This window comes from Etheostoma cragini, chromosome 3 (assembly GCF_013103735.1).
Source record: "Etheostoma cragini isolate CJK2018 chromosome 3, CSU_Ecrag_1.0, whole genome shotgun sequence".
NCBI classification, from domain to species: Eukaryota; Metazoa; Chordata; class Actinopteri; order Perciformes; family Percidae; genus Etheostoma; species Etheostoma cragini.
Window position 1 is genome coordinate 13,812,294 of NC_048409.1, and position 21,878 is coordinate 13,834,171.

Genomic DNA, 21,878 nt, shown 5'->3' on the forward strand with positions numbered 1-21,878 from the left:
CTGTTCTAGTTAATGTCCGTGAAGCTTTCGCAGTTTTAAGCGCAACTTTCTCCTCATTCATCGGTGAGTGCTCTCTGTCGTCAGCCCGCAGAGGAGGGCTGCCACTGTCACACAGACACTGAACTTCCCGTCAGGGCTCAGCTCAAGCGAAAAGAGCTGCTGCTGACAAAAAGGGGAACGACATCGAGGGTTGTCAAGAGCAGAGGACACACTCCAGTCCACGACGTTTCTGGGCAGAGAAACGATGCCATTGTCCTCAAGCTGAGGGGTGAGCAGAGACAGGTCTTGTTCTCTGCTAATTAGCCTGCGTGGGTCCCTGCAGAGAGAGACTGAGCACCACAGCTAGCTGCAGCACAGGGTATGAGTGACTGAGGTGCTTGTTTTAGCCGTATTCGGGACATTTATCTGACAAACTGATGCTGGGTTTACTGATGGGAATCTTTATCCTATAGTCACCCCTCCCTCGCTATACCCCCCGTCGGACCCTGGCTCGGATTCGCCACTCGGGGGCTGTCCTCATCGGGGGGTGCTGGCGGATCACCATCACCCGGTCCAGCTAACTCCAGGCGGCGGTTCGGTCCCCTTGACCCCTGCCCTGCCTCGCCTCTCTGGCGCTCTGGCCGACCATAGCCGAGTCCGAACATGGCAGGGAACCTGAAGAAAGGCGGGGGTCTTATCGGAATGATGAAGGATGCCTTCCAGCCAAACCATCACCACCTCCACTCCCATCACCAGCCCGGGGCCGTGGACAAAAAGACGGTGGAGAAATGCTGGAAACTAATGGACAAGGTTCGTAAGTTATTGATTAACGTTAACTAGCGCGTTTGATGCCTATGGGTGATAGCTAACTGCAGCTAACTAGCGATAAGCTAGCTAATCTTCGGCTGCTGCAGGGCTGGCGTTGCTAACGTCAAGTTAGCTAGCTACTCAGCGGGGAGAAGACATGGTTAGCTTACCTAAGCTAATTTTCGAAACTGTGTGGTTTTTCATTGTATGTGCCAGGCTTCCTCGTACCAGAGTAAATTACAATGACTTTTAAAGCATCCTAACGTTGACGTTAGCCCACGAACAGAACAAGGGTTTATTTATTACATCTGTTAGCTAGTGCTCTCCCACTTGCTGGTAACTAGCTAGTTGTTTGACCACGTTTAAATACTATGATGTATCGTAAACACTGGCATGAAAAAACAAGGAAGATTTGGCAGTTAACTGAAATTATAGTGGGTGGAAACAGTTCTCCTGTACATTGTCACTGAAATGTTTGCAGTCAACTGTCTATCAGCCCTTGTAAACTAACAAAGCACTGAAAAGATAAGAAATGTGTAAATTTAACTCGGCCAATTATGCTCTTGCACCGGGAAGACTCCATTCACAGCTTCACTTCTCGGAAAAAAGTGTAGCAGTTTGACCCCTAGTTTCCTGTGAGATTCACACAGCACTATTAGAGTGAATAGGAAGACAATACACTCTTTTGTGTCTCCTCTTCCTCTTTGAGGCCTTTGTTTAGAGCTCTGATGTTAAGAGACCAAGTCATTTTACAAAGCTATTATTAAAAAGACATACTTAAGTTTTTTTTGCTTCACTGTGGTAGATTATCTGGCTGGACTGTTCTCCACATTTGGGGAGGTACCGTATGTAACACAAAAGAAAACAGAAGTAACACTGTAACGTCAGTCTTTATTTTATTTGTGTTCTCAGTGAATGTTTAGCACTCTTCTAGAAAGTTTTTGTGTCTGTCTGCAAACCTAGATAATATGATTAAAGAGCTGGCCCTATACTACTTAAACCACCTGCACAGCCAGGTTAGCTTTTGCAGTTTACAGTATGAGAATAATTTACCATATGACATCTGATCCAGTAAAACATTTGAGGGGCAATACCACCAAGGTGAAAGAGTATCTTACCTTTACAAAAAGGATATAAGACCAAAAGTATTTTTACACCACCAAGATGTTTAAAATAGCAGCGGAAATATTGTTCTGCTCAGTCAAAAAGAAAAACCACAGCCCAGCATACTGTAGAACAACACCTGCAGAAAAAAAAATGCAGTTGCTCTCTGAAAATACCTCCCGCACAGGACTTAGTTAAACTTTATCAAAAGCAAAAGGCTAATTTTCCACTTGCACAACCTTTTCTTAAACTGTTCAGCATAACAAACCTAGATTATTGAATTCTTGTGTTTAAGCCTTTGAGTTAAACACTGAAATTGTGATGCCCTGAGCAAGAGTGTGTTGCAAGTTAAGCTACCTGCATCAGGTTTAAGCTTAAAATTAAACTTGTAAGCCTTAAAAGTTTAACCATTAAATGTTGTGGTTACTCTCTCTGCTGTTGCATTGCTAGTTAGTTATTCAGGACTCAAAACCTGAAGTTGTATGTGGATAATTTCACTATCAGCCATACTTGGAAATATTGGCAGTGTTTTCTTATTTAACCAGACGGTTAACCACGAGTGAATTTCAGGTCATATGCTACTTAAAGATGTTATGAATATTATTATTTCAATGTTGTGCTGAAGTAAAGGTCAGTGACACACATTTATGAGTTTGTCTTACCATTGTAGTTGGGTGAAATGAACTATATCTAAACCTGTAAATTATCATATTCATATTGATAACATTTCCTTAAAAATCTTCTTGTCTAAAATCACAACTAGTCCTATTGTCACGTTATATTTATGCTGACATGTAGATGTATGATTAAAGGAAAAATATTTTTTTCTAAATTTTGTGTTTTACCAGTCACGGTGTCTGGTAGACAAAAAATGATCTACTGCCCTTTTAGGGTAGCACATTGATTCATTCATTTGTTCATTCATTTAATTGTGTTCCTTTTTCAGTAAGACAGCGGCACTGCTGTGTCTAAAACATAATTTGTATCCATTGTCCTCAGATTTTCTGGTGAAAACATCCATATTGTGGGAATTAACTAATTTTAGTTTGTCTTAGCTTTACTAGACATATGGAAAAATATGTTTTCCAGAAACAGTCTCTGAGCTCTGCAGAAACAAGGAAACACAAAATTGCTGTTTACAGCTAAAGTAAAGAAGAAGAAAAAATAATAATTAACTTCTTCCCATCAAGCTGGTTAACCATTTTAAAGGACTTGATCTTGATGTACAAAATATTTGAGGTGTAACAATACATTGATCGATTGTTAAGAGACCAAGTCATTTTACAAAGCTATTATTTAAAAAAAAACACACTTCAGGTCTTTTGCTTCACTGTGGTAGATTATCTGGCTGGACTGTTCTCCACATTTGGGGAGGTACCGTACCTAACACAAAAGAAAACAGAAGTAACACTATAACGTCAGTCTTTATTTAATTTGTGTTCTCATTGAATGTTTAGCACTCTTCTAGAAAGTTTTTTGTTTCTATCTGTTTTTTGTATTTCAAACCCAGATAAGATGGTTAACAAAATTGCTGTTTACAGCTAAAGGTAAAAAAATATATATTTGAGGTGTAAGAATACATCAAACGGGATCAATATATCACTTCAATCCTCAACCATTGAATGTTATCGTTACAAAGTGAAAATATCATTTTTAAGATGCACCTTTTATTTTGAAATCCCCACTCTATATTTCTTTTTATTAAAAAGAGTAGTTTGTTTTTAATTTAAATGTCTATAAGAGCTTAGTAATGAAATTGTCAAATCCTATTTTATTTACTTTATGTAAATATACGGTATAAAAATGTAACTGTGTTAAATGGACTTGTATTGGTCACAGGCCTGTGAATTGAATCAAAATCATGTCGTGGCAGACTTTGTAATATCAGTATATGGTATCATTATCCGAAGAATCAATATTATATCCTAATGTGATACAATGTGTGATTTACACTCCTACAAAATATACCAGGTCTCTTGCTAGGTGTAGAACCAGCCAGGAGAGACTGACACACACACACACACACACACACACACACACACACACACACACACACACACACACACAGAGAGCGTGATGAGTGGGATGCAGTTTAGCTTTGAGGCAGTCAATATTTTACTTCATGACAGTAGCCTTGATTGACATTGACGCGCAAGAGCTGTGGCCTCGTACATTCGTGCATGCACATGTGTTTGGCTGAGTTATGGGTACAAGTGTTTGCGTGGTAGATAATCATGTTAGTGGTGTAACCTTGGCAACAGTCTATCTGGTCCCAGACATAACCAGTGTGGACCTACTGCATTTTGAGACCTGGAGAAGGGTTGACAGAATGAGGGCACAGTGTAGGTAATGATACTGAAGATATATTAGCTTTCAGTTCAGTTGCCCGTGGAGCCTAGTCAAATCACCCAGGTATGAACCACAGGCAAATGATCCAAAATTCACTGGGATGAAATTCAATATGTTTACAATAAATGTTTATTGAGACCTATTGATAATTGATAAATCTGTGTTTCTAGGCCTAGCTAATTTATATTCTGATGGATTATAAAATGTCCTGCTAATTCTTTTCAAGTCTTGTTTTCCCCTAATGACGGACTGATGGCTTCCAAAAAGAAGAGTCAAGGAAATTCAAACTGACATTCTTGTAATGCGATTCCTGCCATATTTCTTTCTAAAACTCACATAATTGATGGTTGATTACATGCAATTGTTTGGCCACCGTTGAAGCTGACAGCCTAGCTCTGTTTCACATCAGGTTTAGATCAGGATACAATACCCTGAATTAAGAAATGTATGAAAGTGTAGTTTTGTGCCGCTGCCATAACGCAAGTAAGTTAGGCTTAAATGCAGTGGTAAGTATGACAGCAACCATACAGAGCTTCATCTTGGAGTGTTCTTTTTTGCCAACCAGTGTCTTTTGTAATGGTCAACGACAACGACGGTGAACAAGCACATTGACTGACCATCGAAAGGGGAGGTCTAAATTTTCATTTGTTATAAAGCAGTCTAAAAGAACATTAGCTCTCTGCTCACCCAGTACAGAATCCACCCTTTGTTGTGTCAATGATTGATCTTAGTCGAGCTGTTTGACTTTGTGTCCCTAAATAGTGTTTGAAGATTGAAATGATTAAGTAAAAGGTAAGAAACATATCGACAGCTTCTCAAAACATGCTGAAGAAATGGAGAATCAGACTGATTGTTGACATGGTTGTCACGTAATAAGGCATTGCTGTGCATGACTACAAAAAGACGTCTGTATTGTAAATTAATAGGAAATGGAGATAATTAGCTTCACAATGAGACCAGAAACTGTCCATGGATAGATGCAGATATGCCTTTTGTATTGTTCCACTTTCATATTTTTTGTGTAGAAACAAGAGGAAGTATTGTGACAGTGCTGCAATAACTCATGACTTCATAAGGGATTAAAGTCACAATACTCAGTGTGTGCCATCAAATAAAGTGTAGACCTGCCACAGTCTGAAAGCTCCGAGCTTGACTCTGACAGGGATTTTAAGAACCTTAGTTTTTGCCTTTGTTGGCATTTTCCATTCTGCATGTCTTCTATCTGGGCTCACTGACTATATATTGCACTAAAGATGAATGCTTTAATAGAGATGTCTTACTAATGTACAGAATAGAAATGCACTTGCAGCGGTGTTATAGACAACTCAGATTGTTTTTCCCTTTTGATCACCACCCTCTTTCTAACACATCTTCTGTCTAATTTTTCTCTCATCTACCTTACTTCTTGCACCCACTTCTTGTCTCTAACTGTATCATGTCTTCCCCCTCACATCCCTCCCTTTCTGCAGGTGGTGCGCCTGTGCCAAAACCCCAAATTGGCTCTAAAGAACAGCCCCCCTTACATCCTGGACCTGCTGCCAGACACCTACCAGCACCTGCGCACCATCTTGTCTCGCTATGAGGGCAAAATGGAGACTCTGGGGGACAACGAGTACTTCCGGGTCTTCATGGAGAACCTAACCAAGAAGACCAAGCAGACCATCAGCTTGTTTAAGGAAGGCAAGGAACGCATGTACGAGGAGAACTCACAACCCAGGTGAATAAAGTTGACACAAATGTTGGAGCTAGCTTAATATTAAGGGGATATGATTCTTGAAGTGTAAGGCTCCATGCGGTTTCTGTGCGCTCTTCTCAAGCTGTAGGGCTTGAACAAACCCATTTGAAACGGGAACGTGAAGTGAGAAGTCTTTGTATCGCGACAACCTCGCACCTCACATTCATTCATTTGGTTTGAATAATTAAGACTGCACAGTCACAGAGTGAGCAATTGCACCAATCCACATCCCCCAGGGTGCTTGTAGCTCAACATGTCTCAAAACAAGAGGAGAGAGGAGATGTGGTTTGAGCATGTGAGCATCTGTGGTCAGAATGGCGCTTAATCTACAGCTGCCTGTCTGCCTGTCACTTTGTTTTTGTGTCTCCCTATCTCTACCATCTACTTGAACATGTGTCTCTTCTTGTAGCTGTCTTACTGTAATGCTCCTTTTTTTTTAAATCAAACTGCCTCCATCTGTGTCTTTCTTTTCCTTTACATTCAGTAATCTGTCTCTGTCCCTCTGAAAACAGATACACAAGTATATTAGAAATAAGCAGTTGTGGAGGGACTTATGGAAGTGTTATTAATGAGATATGCCTTTTTTTTTCTTTTGTTTATAAAATACCAAATTAGAAAAGTCATTCTTTTGAAGACAAGATACCAAAGAAGACCTTGAGACAAAATTGAGCCTCTTATAAACAAAAAGTTATTGTGTTAATGAGTAGACTCTCTGGCTGGATGAAGCTGGTCTTACCTCCTTGCTTGTATCTCTACAGAAGGCTATGTCTTTTGGTTATCTGGATGATTTGGGCAAATGCTGTCAAAGAAAATTGTAACAGACATTATGTACTGTACGTAATGACTTACTAAGATAGCCCCCATTAGGTTTCTTTAAGGAGTTTCCTACACAATATGGAACAGTATCAAATATTATCCCAGTATTTTCTCTTGAACTGCCTCCGGGGCGGTAGCTTCTCTTGCTCTTAGTGAAAAGGCAAAATACTTATTTAAAACCGTGTTGTCAAGGTGTCTTTTTTTAAAGCTAGCTGATGTTTTCAGGAGCTTTTGGATTGGTCTGTGGTACAATGACACCAAATGGGTGTGGAAATGATTTGACAGAAACCGAGACCCGAGGGGTGTAGTTAAAAAATGGCCTGAAATTTGGTACATTTATTGTGTTTTACCAACATCCCTAAACCGCATCAAAAGTGGTTACACGGTTTTGTGTATTGTGGTGTTTTTTCCATTAATGATACCTGCTCAACTTGCCTCGGCTCCACTCGGCCGCCCTGCCCCATCCTCCTCTTTCCATTGCAGATTAGTACCGACTCATGTGCGAGGCGAGGCGTGGCTGGTTGTCATAGCAGGAAACTGCCGTGACCAAACGTGACACACACCAAAGTGTGTTGCTTTTGATTCTCGGCACGTTGTCATTGCCAGAAGACGTATTTAGTTTCCCAAAAAAAAAAAACTCTGGCTAAACTATTTAAACACAGTGGGTTTGTTCAGAACACCCCACGTCTGTCGCTAGCAAAGATGACGCAGGGAATAGTGACAATTCTCTCCAACCAATCAGTAGTCTGCAGGTTTTCACGTCACCTTTTGCTATGGCCTCAGCTTGCTTAGAAGCTTGACTGAGGTAGCACTAAAAAAAACTACCTTTTAGCAGATACCATGGACTTTTTTTGTAATGGAAAACCAAAAAAGTAGAGTCAAGTAGGTACCGTGCAATCGAAAAAACGCCATTAGCGTCATAAATTTCAATATCATTTTAACAATAGGATTTAACAGGTGAGCTGTCTTGAGCATGGTCAGTGTGAAGCAGATAGCCCTCCGTGTATCACGGTGTTTGTGGTGCTGTTGTATGTCTTGTTACAGGCTTATATCATGACCTTGAGTTGTACATTAAGTGTTTGCAAGAAAACATCTGTATTCCTACAGACTTAAGTAAAGGGAGAAGTAAGTTTTACTTTAGGTTGTATGTAAAGCTGCTTTAAGAGTTTTCTGGTTTTGCCTAAAATAATGTGAGGAAAAGGAGACCTGGAAGTGGATAGATAGCTAAGACCATAAATACTGTTGAAAAGGAGTTCATTAATTATTAGTGAATGTTTTGAAGTGAAGTTTGGCAGGGACTCGTTTGAATCATATTGCACCTTACCCTTGACCTTATCCTTTTTTTAATTGTTGCCATTTAAATTTAATGTAACATTATATTTTAAAGGGACACTAAAACTGCTAGATGTGTTGTTTTCTGAAGTTACTTTACACCTTAACTCTCCGTCTCTTGTTAAACCACTTCTTGCTATGAGAAAATTAGGCAAAATTAGGTTTATCTAGCCAGTCCAACGTAATACAAACGCATCCTGTTGCTCAGTTCCTTAGTGACCTTGTTCTTTCTCTGCTGCCATGACGTTAATCTTGCAGACAGAAAAACCCCACTACAAGGCAACCAGAGAGAAGAGGAAGCCGTATTTACCATGAGCTGGTGGTTGATTTTCTTTTAGCCTTTTTAACTTGAACTGTGAAATTTATTTTCATCATCACTTCATTGCACAAAGAGGTGGAAGAGAAAGACATTTCTGGTAAAGCAGAGGAAACACACACACACACACACACACACCACGTAGCTAGGCATTACACACAAAGACTTCTATTGTCTGTGTGGAGAAGGCATTGGCAGTGACACTAACCAATGAGTATCAGCCCACTTAAGAATGCTATAGGATAAACCAATGAAGTTGAGCCGTTCGAGAGACTAGTATGTGGTTGGCAGCTGAGCTTAGCACATGGCTTAGGCTGAAAGTTGAACAGCCAGGATAAAGATTATCTCAGTGCCTGAATGCATACAGAATAGTTTGATAATACACTGCTTTCACTGTGTTTTTCAATGAAATTAAAATATGAGAACACTGACACTGTGACTTCAATCAATATTAGTGCTTGATAATTATTGACTTATATTACTCCACGGAGGCTTAATAACCCTTTTCAAGTCAGAGTGAACAATCCGAATGTTTCATCAGAGCCCTGACAGCGTGGGTGGATATGCTGTGTTGTGATGCTGTACAAATTTCTCCACTATGTCTTCCCCAGAGATTTAGAGCCTTTATTTATCTAGCCCCCCACTCCCATATGTCCCAAACTGATTGTTGTAGCTTTAGAGAAAAAGTGGAGTTGAGTTGTGCAGTTAAAGCTTGCATTTGTTTTTTATTGAGCAACAGTGTGCTAAGTCTTAACTAGGTAGAAGTTGACTTGCATGAGTAAGATGTGCCATATATCTGTTGTTTTTATATAATTTTGGTGGGGGGGGGGGGGGGGGGGGGGGGGGCTTCGATGTTGTTCACAGTAGAAGAGAGTGAGGATGAAAATGAGTCAAGCGCGAGCGAGACTAAATTATTAACACTGACAGCCGATATTCAGTCAGAATCAACACAACATAGTCAGCACTTCCTACTTGTTGTCTTCACTTACTTCCTCCTATGGCTTTACACAGAAAAACCAATGTATTGCATACAGAAATGAGTGTGTTTTTGACAATTTTCTCTTACTCGTACCTGGTTGTTTATACTAGCCGCGCATTTCTCCGCACAAAGCGATCCTTCTCCTCTACACTATTTCTCTCTCTCGCTCCCTGAGTAGTCTTGCTCTAGACACTGGTGCGAAACCAGGACAGTCAAAATCACCATTAACTTGGTTGTTTTTATTTTGAAATTTGTTTTATTTTGTTAAGTATCCAGCTGCCCTGTGGCCTTCCTGTATGTCATTACCTACCTGGCTTGATGCATTCGCTCGCGGCTCCCTTGAAGTAGGTAGATTAAAAAAAATAACAAGAATTACTGAAACTATTAGCAAAACAGAAGCTGTTTAAATTTCAATCAACTATTTATTTTAGCTCTAGATATTTCTAAAAGCCACAAACCAAAAGCTGGCAGGCATTTAGCTGTGGCTCACTTGTCTCCTACATAACCACTAAGTACAGAAGTGTGGTAGTTCAGTATTGGACTTCTTTATTAACAGAAGCTACTAGTGAGTTGTAACTGTGATCTCTTGATGAAATGGTTTGCTAATTGGTTTTGGTTAATTGTTTTGTGTTGAGAAATTAGAGTGTTGCCTGAGTTTCTTCTTGGTTTTCATCACAGCTGCTTTGTCTATAGCCAGTGTATTAATTTATTAAAGAAACACATAAATTAAACACTAAACATTCCTAAGTCCCCCAGCAGAGTAATACAGTAGAAGGGTTGATCAATGTGTCCTCAGAAAAGCCCTTTAACCCCCTCCTCCATTAGTCTAACTGGAGACTGCTTTGACCTCTCTGTGAGAGTCTCTTTGATCTTCCTGGGCTAAGCTGCCATTGCATCCTGACCACTGTCGATAGGTCCAGCTGGCCACAGGAAGTGGTGGGCTCATATGCTTCAGGGTGACGTAACTGCACTGTGGGACAGTCTACACTGCGGAATGTAACCTGAAGGCTATTATAATACTTAAAATAAATATACAAATACTATTCGTAGATGGGTGTAAATTAGTCACGGTCTAATTTGTCTCGTATGTTATCTTTAGACACTGTTAGACTTCTGTTGCTATTATAAAGGCATTAGTTGACTTACTTTTAAAGCAAGTATTCCTCAATAGAGCTGTATTTGGTTAAAATGTTGTCTCTCTCCCAATGTTATACACAATAACATCTGCACACATGTAAAGTTGAAACAATTAGTCAAATAATCAATTAGCTAGTAGAAATACAAATATCAACAAATGTATTGATAAGTAGTTAGTTTGACTAATTTCTAACCTTTTTAAAGGCTAAACAATAAATCTATCATACTGGTTATTTGCAACCCTATACTTATGGTTAATTAACGGTTTTAGACACATCTTCTAACCCTATACTTTACTGCCCCCTCTTTTTCTTTACTCTTTCTATACTTTACTAACAGCGTATATAGCTCCAACCCTTTTCACAATAGAAAAATACATTCTAGACATGCTTCAGTAATATTACAGCGGAGCTACTGTTAAGGCTTTAGTGTCAGGTGCCTTGAAGACCTTTCACTCAACAATGGTCTGAATCCATTTCCCTTTACTCATCATTGTTTTTATAAATGTTTTAGTAGTAACGGCTGTATGTGCATACTGGTTAAGTTTATTTTAAGATTTGAGTTTACTATAAAAACGCTAACTGTTAAGGTGAAACCTGGGTCTTCCCAATACAATGTGTTGTCTTTGTCTGAAACATAGGGGTGGTGAAACGTGCACGCTTGGCAGCATGAGGCCTTTGTTTCAGTGAGTGGGACAGGTGCTTGGCACCGTTGTGGCTAATGCCACTACACAGTAACTGTCAGTACATACATTTGTGTATTTAGTTTGTTTATCCAAACACATCTTGCTCATACTGTCAATCCTAGACAAAACAGATCAGAGCATGAAATTCATTCTGCAGCTTTTTAACAGTAATGTACTCATGTGTTATCAATGATTTATGAAGTCAAGCCTTTGTGGACAAAGAAAAACATGGCATTATATGGCACAGTACCTCTGGTATTTGCAAATGTGATTGACGCCCATTTCTATTTTTGTTCACTATGACAGACCCATCCTAAAATATGACTTTCTGTTTTCTGTAAACATACCTGACGCCTATGTGAAACAAAGGTCTGTCTGTGAGAGCACAGCTCTCAACTTTGACTATCTGAAAACCCAACTGATCACTACTGCTCTGATACTGTAGGAAAGGTCTGTGTTTGTAGTATTGCATGGAGCAATGACGAAATGTAGCAATATATAATGTCAGATGAAAATGATTGCTGGAGAAAGTTTGCATGGATATAATTTATTCCTGTTTTATCAGTAGCTGCTTGGGTACGTTTAGTTTGGTGATGTAGCTACTCCCACTCGTAAGAATATAAAAAATAAATATGTAGCAATGGGTTGTTTGCTATTAAAGATTAAACTTGTTGATACATTTAGACATGACTCACATTGACAGTTTTATGATACAGTATAGTTGTTGAGGTGTAAAGATTGTGCTCAGAGAGTGGTCTGCTGCATGTGTTATTCCCTGCTGGTCTAGGATTGGATTTTACGTAGCCTTGCATTGCCAGACTTTAATCCACAGCGCTGCGGAAGAGGGTCTGGCTAGTCTACACAGCATTCTGGGATGGGAGAAAACACACTCTGGTTTATTGACATTTCTTTAAACCATTCACAATCGTCTTGGCCTCGCGCCAGATGGAGCAACGGTGTCTCTGCTAGGAAAGGCTCGGGAAGGAACTTGTTTTGGTGGAATGTGTACATTCAAAGGTTGTTTCCGTCATGCAACAGAAAACTCAGATTAGACAGATAGTTTAGCTAGCTAGCTGTCTGGATTTACCCTGCAGAGATCTGAGGTGCAATTAACCGTAGTCCTCATAAATCAACCAGAGTTTAGAACTTCCACACAAAGAAAGCAGAAGGTGACAAAATTAGGGACATCTGGCGGAATTTCCGGCAGCACCTAAGCAATCCCGGAAGTGAAACGTCGTCAATATAGAGTAGATTTAACCTGAACTCTCGTGTTTCCCCACAGACTGTGTCCCCTGCTATCAAACTGTTAAAATAAAAGATGATGAAGGTGATAAAAGGAGAAATAGTTAATGTGTTGGGTGGCCCACAGAAGTGAAACATTTAGTTTAGCTAAATAACTCTTTGTTTTTAAGCCACTTATCTGTTGTTTATTTGTGAACTTTGCCAGTAAAGAAATTGTAATAATAAAACCCTTATATCTTTGGCCTAATCTGGTATAGGTACTCATACTCATGCATCCAAACTGAACTTTGGCTGCATTGTCTAATTCTGAAGGTGATTTACCGTAGCATAGCCTCATATCGAAGACAGGAACAGTGTTGTTTCACATCTCTGGTGTTCTGTGCTTTCCCTCCTACTGGACATGCTGCCTTTTTGGTTCATCTTTCAGTACAACCTGAGATTAATCAGGGGACAAAAAGTGTTCTGTGTTGTCACGGCAGGGAGTCTTAGTGAGTAAGCTAGTTGGTAGTGATGGATTGGTAAGCAAGGGGAGCTTTTAGCGGTTAGCCTAGCAGCCAAACGGCTATCACAGCTTGCAATAGAAACACATTTCACTCTTCAGAGGTTGGGGGTGTTTCAGCTTCAATTACATATGCCTTAACTTGTAGCTGGGGGCTCTATTTGCAGAGTCCCACACACCAGACACCACACGCAACACACACACACACACACACACAAATAGCAGACAATCATGGTTATTTATGTGACAGTGAGCAGCCAATTTATGTAGTCCCCACACTATTAGATTATGGTGATTAGTATGATGCAATCCACTAGCTTCTTTGCCCCACAGGGTACAACAAGCACTTGCTGTTTATGCACACAGAGATAAATGAGATCAGATATGCACTAAGATATGGCTATTCAAGTGTATAGAGAGGATTAAGCTCAACAGTGGTGTTTTCTGTAGTTTTAACTATCTTTATTTTTGCTGTCACAATCTGAGGGCTTTATTTAGTTTTTTGTATTTAAGGGTTTGAGTAAGGAAGCCGTTGAGTGTGCATGGGTCATTTCTCAATTCAATTCAGTGTTATTCATTGTATCAATTTATAACAAGAGTTCAAGACACTTTACAGATAGAGTAGGTCTAGACCACACTCTGTAATTTACAAGGACCCAACAGTTCTAGTAGTTCCTCCACAGAACAAGCAACAGTGCGACAGTGTCGCGGAAAACCTCCCTTGTAGAAAGAAACCTCAGACAGTCCCAGGCTCTTGGTAGGTTGAAAAGAATGAATAGTGGCAATAATAGTCACAGTAAAAGATAATGGAACAGTGACTAAAAATACTAGTTTGTAGTAGTTCATGGCACAGCAGGGCACTGCACAACATTACAAGGCACAGCAGAACGTAGCAGGGCACCACAAAGCATAGCAGGATGTAGCAGGACCACGGTGACAGCTGCAACCATGATCTTGGAGCCTCCCTGATCCAATGAAACATGCTGGGGGGGGGAAAGATCATAAGGACTCCCTGCGAATGACTCCCCAGAGCTAGGTTAGTAACAGGCATTTCTGGGTAATGGACACAAAGGGAAAGTTAAAGGAGACAGGAGCAGGTGTGTCAGAGGAACTCCCCTGGCAGTCTAATACTACTAACACATAACTAAGAGAGACAGGGTAAAGAGAGGAGCCTCGTCAGGCTGTACTGCCCTGCCTCTCTCTAGTTTATTATATTATTGATAATCTGGCAGATGAATCTGACGACTATGACGAGAAGCATGTTGGCCGGTTGAGGCGGACGCTGCAACTCTTCATTTACTAACTATAAGCTTTATCAAAGAGGAGAGTTTTAAGTTTACTCTTAAATGTGGTGACGATGTCAGAGTTCAGTTCAGGTGTGTGTGTGTGTGTGCGTGGGTGGGTGCGTGTGGGTGTGTGCTGTGTCATGGCTGTTTCCTGATGGATATCTGGATTGAAGCCAGTTCCAGAAAGCTACATTTATAAAGTGATGACTGGAGCTTAATGGTAAGACAGAATGAATCCATTGTGTTTCCCAGTGCATCATCATCTACATTTTTTTTTAAAAATTCTCTGTATATTATTTGTGTAAACATTCGCCACATTATTAAGTTCAGTGTCCAAAATAGTATTAACCCTGGCCCAACAAAGCGGGTGCTCCCTTTCCCTAAATACGTGTCATTATGTAAATGTAAATGTAAATATGCTGTATTTATATAGCGCTTTTCCAGTCTTAACAACTGCTCAAAGCGCTTTTACATCTACAGGAAACATTCACCATTCACACACATTCATACACTGTGGCTGGGGCTGCCGTACAAGGTGCCACCTGCTCATCAGATAAACATTCACACCCATTCACACTCCGATGCGCAGCATTATTTAATGATAGGCATTATTTAAACAGATGCATGCAACTTTGCAAACATTTTACATGCTTCCTTGCTAATGGATTATCAAGAGTGTGCCTAAATGTAATCTGACAGACTCTTAAGAATTCCCAACATTAGCTCGTTTTTGAACTGAGTGACAGGACTAGGAATTAGTGCTTTGGGGTGAAATACTAGTAGTTTATGTTTTATCTTTATAATTTGTATCCACCATTTGAAATATATTTTCATTCGGTTGGAATAACTGCTGTAGGCTAATATGACCAGATCAAAACCTGTGAGGGTGGACTGGACACAGTGTAAATGCTTTGCATATGACTGGAAGTCACATCATGTTACCTGTAGTAAACGCCCTGTCACATGAACCTCTTGATCTAATCAGAGTACTTTAACTTTTCATCTCTTAAAATTCCTATTTGCAATTTTTTTTCTGACAAAATAATTGGTGAAAGATGTCGATATGTGTTTGAAGACATCACGTTGATAAACTCAGAAACAGACTTGTTCAGACCTGTAATGCAAGTTATTGCAATCAATTTAGTGACTTCAAAAAAATCCTCAAATTACATTGAAATGGATTCCATAGGGACGCAGTGATATAAAAGCAAAACAAACATGGGTATGTAAGTATTAAGCTAAACTCTAAGTGTAGTTGTCCTCAAGGTACTTACACCTGAACTAGCTTTGTTCATCTACTGAAATGTTGACAATAACTTTTGGTAGATTTGTTACAAGGCTCAGCTCGTGTTTCATCTGCATTTCCCTTTTAGCCTTAAGAAGAAAAGCTAGTACAGCTGCATGATGGTATTACAGCGACTTGTAAGTCTGCCAATCCAGACAGTCTCTCATTCTGTAAGGTTAACCCTTGCTCGCTGTGGTGTATTAGGGCAGTGTGGTGCTAGCTGAGCTACTTTATCACAGCCAGCAGGAAACAGGAAGGGAGCAGCCAGCTGTAAGGTCAGAGGTCAATCTATAGCATGAGGGGGATGGTGGACAAAAAAACAACAACTAGTGTTTGAAAAAAAAGAAAGGGGTTTTCTTGTTGTCGTGGTTAAGAATGAGTGGGAGACAGAAAAAGAAAATACCATAGACATGACAATCCAGAGCAGGTCAGCAAACCAGTCTCTGTACGGAAGTGTCCCACTGACTCTGCATTGCGTGTGTTGGGACTGCAGCTTAAAGAGATGCATCAGTTGTAGGAGTGCTGTTTACCACACACACACACACACACACACACACACACACACACACACACAGACACAGACACAGACACACACACACACACACACACACACACACACACACACACACAAAAAGCTGGTAGTGAAAGATCGAGGGACACACAGACTGAAAGAGATGGAGGGATGCTTAACCAGATATTGGCCTATATTGCTACATATTAGATTTGAATCTGTATCTTAGAGTTTAGAGTTTCAAAATAATATGCAGCCTGCCTTTTAAAGGCTCTCTCTATCAGATAGACAAAATAAAACACAACAAAGTCTCATTCACTGTGCAAATCTCGTGCCAGAGACAGCTGTGCCACCCTGTGAGCTTGATGCCAGTCAGGCTCGTGTTTTCTATCACATTTATTCTCTTTCTGGCTCTTGACTTACACGTACAATATGGATACACGTACAATATGGATATTTGATGTTACATAGTCTATCTGGACTTACTGTATATATGTTGTGTAGAAAAAGCCTAGGCTGGTGTTTCACCGCAAACTGTTGCCCTAAAGCTTGCTCAGTCAGCTCCTACTTACATGACCCTACAATTTACTGTTAATCGTTTCAGACATTTTTTAGGAATCATTCACTAATTCTCACTGTTCCTGGATTAAAGGGGTGACAGAAAGGCTTTTTTATAAGCCACTGCTTACGCTAATAGTGACAGGTTAGCCAGCTAAATAGCAGCTCGAAGATTTGTGTTTAGCTCTGTTAAAGACGTTAACGTTACACTGCTGTGAAAGACAGGGCTGGTAACTATTATACACTTTTTATAATATTGTTTGAAATGGTCTTTACACCCCGACAGCTGTAAATAACTAATGGGCCCTAAAAAAGGAGCAAAAAAGATCCGTCATCTGTAGCTGCTGTAATCTTGTAAAAACGCCCACCAATCAGGGCCTTGCGGTCCGCTTGGGAAGAACCAATGAAGATCCCTCCTTGCTTCGCTGGTCATACTTTACCCCTCCTGTATATGAGCATAGCCCGCTCAGCACCCCCAATGAATTGCTGTGGTGTAAAGTAAATATATTTTCATTAATGTGTTAATTTATATTTAAAAAAACGAACAAACACATTAATAAAACAAACCAATTATTTTCAGAATAAAAACGTGAAGCAAACACAGGTGATATTATTCAGCCAGTGGGTGCAGCACACATACGCAGTAACGTATTTACACAGAAGTGTGCAGTATTTGGAGCCGTTAGGATTACCAAAGTGAGTGTAACAATAGTAATGGGTCGTTTTTTTTACGACCTAAACATCAACATGTGGAGACTTAATCAAAAACCCTGTAAATGAGACAGAGACATATGGTGAAGCTGTCACCAACCAGCCGGAAAGACATTAGACCAGGGGATCGCATGGCTAGGCCACAGTGGGTGAGGATTCATCCAATAGGAGTATATGCAAGAACTTCACTCTTATCCCTGTCTCGTAGCAGAACATTAAAGTGAAAATGTGTTTTACAGAAGTGAATAAATGGATCACCGAATCCAAAGTTATACAGCGCACAGGACATTGGTTTATTCCTAGCCCTGAAAACGTGTTTGAAACAGGTTCAGTGGCTTATCTAGATATATTAAGTCACTACAGATATGAAAGTATCATTATCGTTACCATGTGTGCTACATGAATACTGTGTGAAACGGCGAGCAACCCCATAGCACCAGCAAAAGTAAATCACTGGCACCGCCACTGTGAATGACCCTGAGCTCAATTTGCGTCCTCCCCATATTGCATCCCCATATAACAGCAGTCATGCTTGTTTTAAACATTCAGTATGATAATATTAGGTGTTTGCTAAGCGTTCAATGAAACATGAAGTCATGCATGTCTGTGTGTGGGTCGAAGCCCTCAGGAGATGTTACATTTTAATCTTGCTAGCTTTTCAACATTACCAACCCAGCCTTTAATCAAGGCATCCCCACTACTAATACAAGCCCATAAAATGGTTAGACAGACCTCAAGAACATTGCCCAAGCGTTGCCTCTTGCCTCTTTAGATCCCAGAATTTCAGCCCACAGAAACTGTGACTTGCAGTGAGAATCTTCAAACATATCATTAGCATATGTGGGTGAATTAGAAATGAAATTTAATGGTGGGTTTGAAGAGTAGAATTTATAAGCCCTAAGTAGCCTCCATGAATGTTTCAAGTTCAAAGATGAGGGAAGTGGATAAGTGGATTCATAAGATGGTAAAATAACCTAGATGTGGAAATGAAAGCTCTCAGTGAGGAGGAGATATTAATTCCACGAGAGAGAGAGTGTACCTGTGTTCATGTGATTACCTTGAAGATGAAAGTAAAGAAGAAAGGGGTTGTTGTAACTTGGATATAAGCACAGGGTAGAGAGAGGTTGACAGGAGAATGGATGAGACTGCGGCTTTAAGGCTCAGTAGGCCTAAAAGGCAGAGGAAACAGGAGGACCTCTTGCTGAAGTGATAGCTGCTTAAGAAAACACACAGACATGCAGTGTCCCAAACACTCTGTGATGACACTGGAAAGGGAAGACATTCATGACTGCTGTCATGTTCATGTACGAGCTCCTCAGGGAAATGCCAAGAGTAGTTTTCGCATTTTCCACATTGAATCACTGATTAGGATAGCCCTGCATTCGAAGACATACAGTCCCTGCATCTGGCTCCAAGTCTTTTGCTGTAGATTTCAAGTGGGCAAAGCATTTCAAAAGATTAGAAATCCAGCTACAAGTGTTCACTGTTAGAGGTGCTTTACTGCTGAGAGGGTATAAACACAAGGCTTTTATTTCAGTTTGCAAGCATTGCATTTTCTCATTCAGATTGTTGTCTGCTCCCTCTAAGGTGAACTATCACCCTAACAAGCACTGGTGTATTTTTGGCAGGTTCTCTACATACATTAATCTCTTTTACCATCCATTTTCAGTCACTGTCCTCCTTCCTCATTTACTCTTTCCACTCCCCCCTCGCTTGACTCATAGGGTGCATAGTGTAGTGTAGGGCAGCTGCAGTGTAGCCACGCTTTCATTGCTGTCTCTCTTGTGCATGTCAATTCACCCTGCACCACAGCCAAGCACAATCTCCCTCTGTGCTGCCTCATAAATCATGTCTTTCCCAGCACAACACTTCTAATGCTGTGATGGGGTGCAAGGGTATGGTGACATTGTGTGGCTTCGTTCTCTTGTTTCTCCTGTCTTCCTCAGTTATACTCTTCTTCTCATTACATTTCACCTCTTACGTGTGTGTAAGTAACATGTGTGTCTCTCTGGACCGGTGACTATTTCTGTAATGTGGAAGCATCCACAATGTGACAATCCACAGTGGGAGAAATCACCAAGCAGAAACCTTTTGGAAGTGTACAGTTTACATTTGAATCCCTTGTTTTTTTAAGTGCTAATCATTCATTCACTTGGCCTCCTCGTGTGTCAGAACCAAATTGAATAGTCACTGAGTTTGCCCTGTGGAAAAACAAGTAAAAACAAATGTAGCGTTACTGTTAAACTTGTCATGCATTTTTCTTTTCTGGGAAGTTGAAACCCAATCCTAATTTCACACACCAAGGCCAGGCTAATACCAGGCTAATCTACAAGCACCACCCATCCATTTTACCCAACAACAATGGCAGCATCTATATGCATCTGTGTACTCAGCTGTTGTTTGTTTTATCCTCTTTTAGGTAGAAAATTATATATCACAAACCAGGAAACCTCAATTTCCAGTGGTGGTGATGACAATTTAAGCTTTTGGTCAACTATTCAGAGAAGCTAGCCGAGTGGATTGCAACGCACTGTCCTCCACACAGACACAGTTGAATGTCCTCCCAAAGCTACCGATGGACCATGAGAAATTATGTATCTCAGAGAGCTCATCCAGCCTGACTGTTGAATGGCACTTTTGTCAAGACTAATTCCTTACTGAGAAAAATGAAGAAACAAGCTATCAAACAAATGAGAAGAGGGATGTAGCCAGAAATATGCCTGCACAAACAAAAAGGTGTTAAGATTCCACATTTAACTATTAGTTGCCTTCTATTTAAGGGTTAACGCCTGACCCCTAAAACAAAGGTATGATGTGGGTCTATTTATTGCTATCTTTAAGCTATAGTGCATTGTTTCTGTCTCCCCCATGATGACTTTTAAGTTATGAAAACAAAACTGGTGTCTGTGGAGCTGATGGCAATGTCTTGGCAATGAAACAGATGTTCATTAATATCACAAAGTTGCGCACTAAAGCTGTAACTGTTTTTTAATTTGGAAGCCAAATGATCTAACTTACTTTGAAATGTTTGGAAAGCAAGTGTAAAAGTAAAAAAATCTAAATACATAAAACTAATAATAAATATTTTAATACAAGACGTTTTAGACAGTAAATTTTGTATTATTGTCAGGCTAATCGCATCACTGCTTTTTTGTTTTGCATTACCATAGATGGTTTAACCAACAGAAATGCTAAATAGATTATTTATAGTTGACTACGGAAATTATGTTTGATGCACATTTGAATATTTTTTCTATTTCACTTTTTGCCAGTATTTCATCTACAAGAGAAAAAGTTGGTTCCTACTTCTTATCATGTAAACTAAGCAATGTTAGCAGTACTCATTATGTTGTTACTTTCCCCTGCATTTGCAAATGTATGGCTTATAGCACTATTGGCAAACTTGGAACATAACAATTAATAATTCATTAAACAGTATCATTCTTGGTGCAAAGACCCATTTAAAATAATGCAAATTTGCTACAAGTTAAATCTACATTTTTTACTTTTTACTCTTATGTGGCTACTTGGTGACACCTGGTGCATGTATAATTCCAAAGAACTGCATTGTTTAGTTTTTCTTTCTCTGTCTTTTTTTTTCTACAAATGCCAACCTTGGTAGGTAATGAGAAAAAATCTCTGGCAAGCAAAACAAAAAATCTTTTTTCAATGAACATCATTAATAACTCTTAACACTTAACTAAACACTAGCTAAACTCTCTTAAACATGATCAGGATTGACCATCAGTGCAATGAGTAAAGACGTGAAATCTCACACTCTCCCCTCTGTTGACTTCTACAGGCGGAACCTCACCAAGCTTTCGTTGATCTTCAGCCACATGCTGGCTGAGCTGAAGGCCATCTTCCCAAATGGTCTGTTTCAGGGTGACAACTTCCGCATTACCAAGGCAGACGCTGCAGAGTTCTGGAGGCACGCCTTCGGGGACAAGTGAGTCCAATTCTATATTACTTTACATGCATTGAACATTATAATGCCCCAGTGTTTCGAAACTGGGATCCTGGAACCCCATGGGGCCACCAACAGGGTTTTCCCCAAAAATTAATATGATGCAAAGTTACTACAGAAAGAATATGTAAGTGATATCTAAGAGCACTGATTCCCGTGCCCTTGCTCTTCTTTCACCATCAATAAATATCTTCTCTGGGACAAATGTTGGGTTATTGAATACAGTTCTGTTGACTTAAACATGTGTTTTGGGTGGATCTGGACATGTAAACATGGGAATGTATGATCACACACATTTGAGGTAATCAATCCCCAATTGCACACTGTTAAGTTAGATTTTCAGCAAGTGTAGTTATACAAAAATAATTCGACAACATGAAACTTCAAGAACAGATAGCTGTGGGGTTTATGAATATCTTAAAAATTCAGCAGGAACTGACCAACATTTGACCATTTGGGAAAGGAAACTACTGTTTTTTGCAAATATTGCCCTGAGTGCATTGCAATGTATCTGTTTGCATATCTCGTAGCTTTCTCTTTAAATAATTGCATCACATCAGCATGTGCCACCAACGCACTG

General features: G+C 39.9%; 1 protein-coding gene across 1 annotated transcript in view; it reads left to right on the forward strand.

Annotated features, from left to right (window-relative positions):
* The first annotated feature begins 642 nt into the window (after positions 1–642).
* cbl (Cbl proto-oncogene, E3 ubiquitin protein ligase) overlaps positions 643–21,878 on the forward strand; it is a 36,183-nt gene continuing 14,947 nt past the window's right edge. The window contains exons 1-3 of the mRNA XM_034862555.1: positions 643–789; positions 5,709–5,956; positions 21,134–21,280. Of these exons, the coding sequence (XP_034718446.1) occupies positions 643–789; positions 5,709–5,956; positions 21,134–21,280 (542 nt within the window). The remainder of the gene's footprint in view (positions 790–5,708; positions 5,957–21,133; positions 21,281–21,878) is intronic.